At 47.4% G+C, this 5813-nt stretch overlaps 1 protein-coding gene across 1 annotated transcript in view; it reads right to left on the bottom strand.

Moving 5' to 3' along the window:
* Nucleotides 1-2006: 2006 nt before the first annotated feature.
* CECR1 (cat eye syndrome chromosome region, candidate 1) overlaps nucleotides 2007-5813 on the bottom strand; it is a 19290-nt gene continuing 15483 nt past the window's right edge. Inside the window, exons 6-9 of the mRNA XM_010133342.1 lie at nucleotides 5695-5803; nucleotides 4575-4732; nucleotides 3521-3723; nucleotides 2007-2403 (exon numbers count right to left, since the gene is read on the bottom strand). Of these exons, the coding sequence (XP_010131644.1) occupies nucleotides 2295-2403; nucleotides 3521-3723; nucleotides 4575-4732; nucleotides 5695-5803 (579 nt within the window). The 3' untranslated portion in view covers nucleotides 2007-2294. The remainder of the gene's footprint in view (nucleotides 2404-3520; nucleotides 3724-4574; nucleotides 4733-5694; nucleotides 5804-5813) is intronic.

Below are 5813 nucleotides of genomic sequence, written 5' to 3'. Positions count from 1 at the left end.
GGGGTGGGGGTGGGAAGAAAATAAACCCCACAATTAAAACAGGCTTTAAAATTTAAATTTATACTGTGTTCTGGAAGAGATGGGCAAGAAAGCACTACATGAGATGTATTTGCCAACAAATGTGAGCAGAGAGCCAAGGTACTGAGGGTGAGGGAAGGGACCGGTAGCAAAATCCTTGAAATGTTACTGCAGTTGCCAAGAGCTGAGTCTCAGTGAAGCCCTGCAGCCAAATATATAAGGCTTTGGAGATACCTGAATGGATTGGTCTTTCTTAACTGCTGCAGTCCAGCCTAAACCCCTCCTGGTTTTTGCCCACCTAGAGTTAGAGGAGTGAGGGTGCAGGCTGGGTTTCTCAGTGGGCAGCTTTCTCCGAACTAAAGCCTGCTCTAAGAAAGGGTTGATCCCCAGCAGCAAAGCAGGCTGGCCCTCCTTCTGTCAGACTCACTAAGGTCCTAAAAATGATTAAAGGCCAACTAGTGCCAGAGGGCTCCTGGTTGGCCCCAGTTACCACACATGGCAATGCCCTATTCAAGGATGGATCCAAGGAAAGCTAAGCCACCGGAGTCAGGGCTCTCCACGTAGTTCAGGTTCACGTTTAAACATGTATGTGGTCAGGGTAGAAACCTTCTGTTATCTGACCAACCCTGAGATGGATACCTTCAGCAGAAGGGGAGTCACTAGGCTAGTCACAGATGCAAACATAGAGTCAAGTTTCACCTTTCTGAGGGCTTCATCTGAAGATCACACCAGACCTGCACCATTTTAAACTTGCAGTGATATCTGTGCTGTAATCCTGAACAGAATCACTCACTGGTGGCTCCAGACACTGGGCCACATCACGTAACAGTTCCTGATGCAAAGTTGGTAAATGGCCAAGTGCACAACAGGTTTTTCCTAGGAAAGCAAGAACAAACTGGCCACAACAGCTCCCATCAAGTCTTTGGCAAACAGAAGATCTAGTCCTGCTGTTGGGTAATGTGGGTAGTGAGGAGGGAACACTGCAGGTAACCAAAAGGCCCTCAGTGGCTCAAGTCCTCAAGAGACCATGTGCATGAAGAGCTGAAACCTTTCCACCGTGGCAGAAAAGGAAGGGACATGGGTCAATGTGTATTGAGGAACTCAGCTCCTCCCACACCGGCTCTGTAATGATTAGCTTCACCCTGGCAGCAAAGAGGCTCACTTAAGGGAGAATCAATTCATTGCAAATAAAAGTCTTCATCCATCCACATACAGCAAAGCCAAAACATCAGGCAGCTCTGAGGGACATGGTTTTGTGTCACCAGTTAGCAGCCGTTCCACCTGTTCTTCCTCAGCAGAATGACAAACAAGGTGCTTCCCAAGTCAGCATTTATAATCTGACCATGACCAAAACCTACCTTGGGGACTTTAGACAGAGATCTGTATGCAACACCCGTGGAGGAGGTGTGAAGATGGTTCTACTCCAGTGTAAAGGTTGTCCCAAGACCAAATACTCATCAAGGCCCAGAAAAGACCAGCCTGCAAAGAGCAGCTGCTGGTGCTTCAGAGGAAGGTGTGGGGTGTGTGGCAGAAAGAAATGGTGTAAAGACAGCTGTGACTGAAAAGAGCTAGGGCTGCAAGGCATTCCACCCCCTTGGTTAGCAAGGTGTGTGAAAATCCCTGTCAGCAAATGAGGCACCTCTTTCTGGCTTTGTGATCACTGTGCAGCCAGGCTTAAATGTTCTGGGACCGAGTTCCATCAGCTCATTTCCAGCCATGGTAAGTCCTGAAATAGCAGACATCAGACCTGTGACTGGTTCTTCAACCTAGCAATGCTATTTTGGCAGCAGGCCCAGGGTTAAACATAACAAGAGTCGTTTTCAGTCCTTGCTCTCCTGAAGGTCAGTGGCCCAAATGGTTGGATGTTTGTCTTAGCTGTCTCTGGACGAGGTCTGCATTTTGTAGTGATAAGGCAAAATCCAGAGATCCTCGTGTTGGCAATCTCCCCCTAACCCTAATTAGAAAGCATGTCTTCCCTGAATAAGGATGTCAGGATTTGGCAATTTTTAATTGTTTTGACTATTTTGAGTGGGGTGTTCTTTTCTTATTGCTACAAAGGCTCACTGCTTCCTTTTACCTACAGTCCATGACTTTTACAGCATAGTGCAGCTCATTCTTTAGCATTAAGCCTGGCTTACCAGAATCGTCCATTGCCAGGTGAGGCTTCGAGGTTCATTCATCTTCTCAGGTCACATGGAAGAAGCAGTCTCCCTCTTAGCAATAAGCCTGGCACTCTCTGGCTTGCCAAATGCCTTCTGAGATGAGTCTACTCTCCTCTAAAGCTCCCTCAAAAAGCTATCAGAGAGGTCAGCCACAAATTGGTCCCATTTTTTCTGCCAGACCTCTTTGGCCTTGGCTTTCTCATCCGGTAGCATGGCACTGTATCTGTGAGAAGGACAAAAGTCAGTATCAGACAGGAGACAAAGGGGCAGCTATTTCAAGAGCAGTGACCAAAATGAAAAGGCATGAATCAGCAACAGGACATTTCCACACGACACAGAGTAACATAAAGAGCCTTGAGCTCCTGCTGTCTGGGTTCACCCTGGGACAAGAAGCGTCAACAGCTACCAAGTCCTGCACCACGAAGACAAACAGTTCAGTCCGTCTAAGCTGGAGGCTCGCTGGGCATCACCCAATAACTAATACAGAAGAGACAGCACTGCTGTTGCTTTCAGATGTGCCCTGGGCTTGGTCCAAACTGGTAGGAAATAGAGAGTATTTGTTGTCTCCCTGGCCTTGCAGGGATTTAGGATTGACATAAGGATTGGCACAGGATTTGGCAAACAGACAAGTGTCTAGGAACGTGCGGAAAGACCCTGGGCACCATATCCAGACTATATCAGTACATTCAGACCTGTGCAGGTAAATAGAAAAAGTGGTTAAATGCACTCAAACTGCGTGCTGGTAGGCTGTTTTCCTGTGTCCCCAGCGGGCCATGGCAAACCCTGCAGCACATCACATTTTCACAGAAATAGACGGGTGATACAAAGACGTAAGATTTCTCCCATACTCATACCAGGTGCTGGAGGCAAGTTTACAAAGGATGGAAAAGGAGGACTAAACTGAGGTACTGAGAGAAATGCACTGGAATCCCTGTGTCCTGTCCTTGGAGGAGACACACAGAGGAGAATTTGGATTAACAGAAGTGTTGCAGAACACTGGGTGGCAGTGTGGGCGGTCGGAAGATTACGTGCTTACGTGCTTACGTTACAGGAATGCAGTAACCACCCATGATGGGCGAGGCTTCTTGGGAGATTATATAACCCTGTTCATTACGTAATAAAGTGCCATTTTTGCATCCTCTACATTAGAGAAAGTGTATAAATGACCCTCGACGGCAGAGGTCGGGTGCCAAATATCACAACAAGTTGCCACACAGAAGCCCAGTTCACGTGGCAGAGGAGACTCTGGAGCCAAAACCCAGATGCAGTGGAGTTTCAGGGAGCTAGCGGATAGTCCCCTTAGCATTACTATGGCCAGACAAGAGACATGGGGAACTTACTTTATGGAGTTGAGTGCAAGTTGTTTTAAGGTCCTCAGGTCGGCATTCATCCCTCCGATGGCCATGAACACCTCATAGAAGTCATAGGAGACTCCCTTTGCCCCAAAGACAGAGGGATCATCGGGGCTGATCACAATGGGGTGCCCTTCAGCCATGAGGGCTGCTGCAGGGTGGTTCCGCAAGTCATCTGCCAACAGGAGGACCTCAGCAAGGAAGGGCGGGAGACAACACCACATCCAGTTATTGCTGTAGCCGTGTTTGCATAATGGCAACCATCACACAGCATACCTGCTATAGCTGCCTGTGTCAGCAGGTAGTCATCAGGGAGGAAGAGCCTCCAGAGGTCTGTTCAGATCATTTAGGCATTCTGCTCTGAACTGCTGCAAGAAGGAGCCGACTTGTCTCCACTGGCTATACAAGGAGATTGGCTTCTCAAATTAATCACCTAAATCAAGTAACTTCTGCCTATTTATATCAAATCGACTGTGAGCGTTTCAAGAACAGTCTTTTTGGTTACGTATTTGCCATGATGCTTAAAGGCCCAGAGCATCTGAAGCTGCTGTCAGGGTTCTCTCCCTCAAGACTCACAGCGGCACATCTCTCCCCCAGAGCATCCTCTCTGCTGCACCCAGGGGACAGTGGGCACCACGCTAATGTGTTGCAAAAGAGTTCCCCCTGGTTATGAATTCTGTAAACCCTAAAGACTTCCAGTGACAATCCCAGCTTCTCAGCCTCTGTCCCTTCTGGTTTTGAAGTATTTTTAGTTGTGTCTCTTTAGGCGACTCCTTGGCTCTGGGCCTCACCTCCACAAGGAAGGACTGCCTTCCCAGGTTCCTCTCAATAGGAATTCAAATGATTTGGAGCTGACTGGCATTACAAGCCTTATATATAATTGGCGTGTATCTATGTAGCAGACAGCAGTATAATGTGGTAGAAAAAGAAACTAGCCTACCCTGGGTGAAACAAAACATCTAGCTGTCCCCAGCTCCCTAGCTGCCATGGTAAATCCCACTCCACAGTCCCAGCCCCAAGACCTAAACTTTTACCAACATACCTGGTTGGAGATGGGACAGACTTCTACAGGAATATTCCTCTTCAGAGACAAACTTTTGGCTACTGGATGTCTAATGAGGGCAAGACCATGGCCAATCCGGCTGGTATTCAGTAACAATGCATCCAGCACATTATTGTCTACAGAGGTGCCCTGCCAGTCTGAGCAGAAACAAGTAAGAATCACTGCAGTTGTGTGAGGAAATATATCTTCTCAAACTGCTGGGTGATATGGTTATTAAATGTCCCAGTCACAAGTTGAGAAGGATGCTCGTGCTCTGAGTTCCCACTTTGCATTTTCAGTGAAACAGGAACCCAAATCTGCCTAGACATTGCCCAGCATACCGATACCCACTCATCTAATCTGGCTTTACATGTGCACAGTACTGCTCTTACAGCTAAGCTAATCATGCTGGCCTCCGCTCACAGACATCAGAGAGAAGTAATAACTTACTTCTTGGGAACAGCCCGTTCGTTAGGCTGGGATGTATTGCATCTTAGAAGTGCTTGTTACGGTCCATGGCTATAAAGGGACAACTATAGGGTAACTAGTCCAGATGTAGACATCTTCTTTGTAGATGTCAACATGCAATAATCATAACACACAAGTTAGACACAATTGGCATGCATGGATAGGATAAATCCCACCCATATGGACTGAATAATATATTGCCAATAATTGGAATGGAGAGTGATGATCAGTTACTTTGATAACTGTATTCTTGTAAGACTCGAGGCGGGCTCAGACATTCCTTCACCTTTAAATGTAAAGTAATGGTTGAGGAATTCTGCCCCTGCGGATGGGAGGTGAGTGCTGTGCTGGGGAGGAAATGGCTACCAGCAATAATTTGCATTATGATTCCATGTAACACACAGGCCAAAGACTCTCAGCAATATGCTGCCTACAGTCAAGAGCAAGTAGGGGAGGTGTTCAGGAATGCCTAGTAGGAATGCTATAGCAACAAGCTGATATGGGGAGAAGCATAGGAAACCCCATAATATACATGTGCATACGCATACACACACACACATACACACACACGCCTGGCTTGCTGCTTCTGTGCTTGCAAGACTTCACCTCTTGCCTCTGCAAACAATAACAGGCCTTGAGCCCTCATGCTTACCAGTCTCCCCAGCATGGAAAAAGTATGGCAAGTTGACCCCCAGAGAATACGGGATGGTCAGGGCATCCTTCAGGTCCCATAAAGAATGACCTTCATCCTCACGGCCAACCTGAGGGAAA

Source organism: Buceros rhinoceros, unplaced genomic scaffold (genome assembly GCF_000710305.1).
Source record: "Buceros rhinoceros silvestris isolate BGI_N320 unplaced genomic scaffold, ASM71030v1 scaffold13173, whole genome shotgun sequence".
NCBI classification, from domain to species: domain Eukaryota; kingdom Metazoa; phylum Chordata; class Aves; order Bucerotiformes; family Bucerotidae; genus Buceros; species Buceros rhinoceros.
This window is presented reverse-complemented; position numbering and strand designations above follow the sequence as displayed.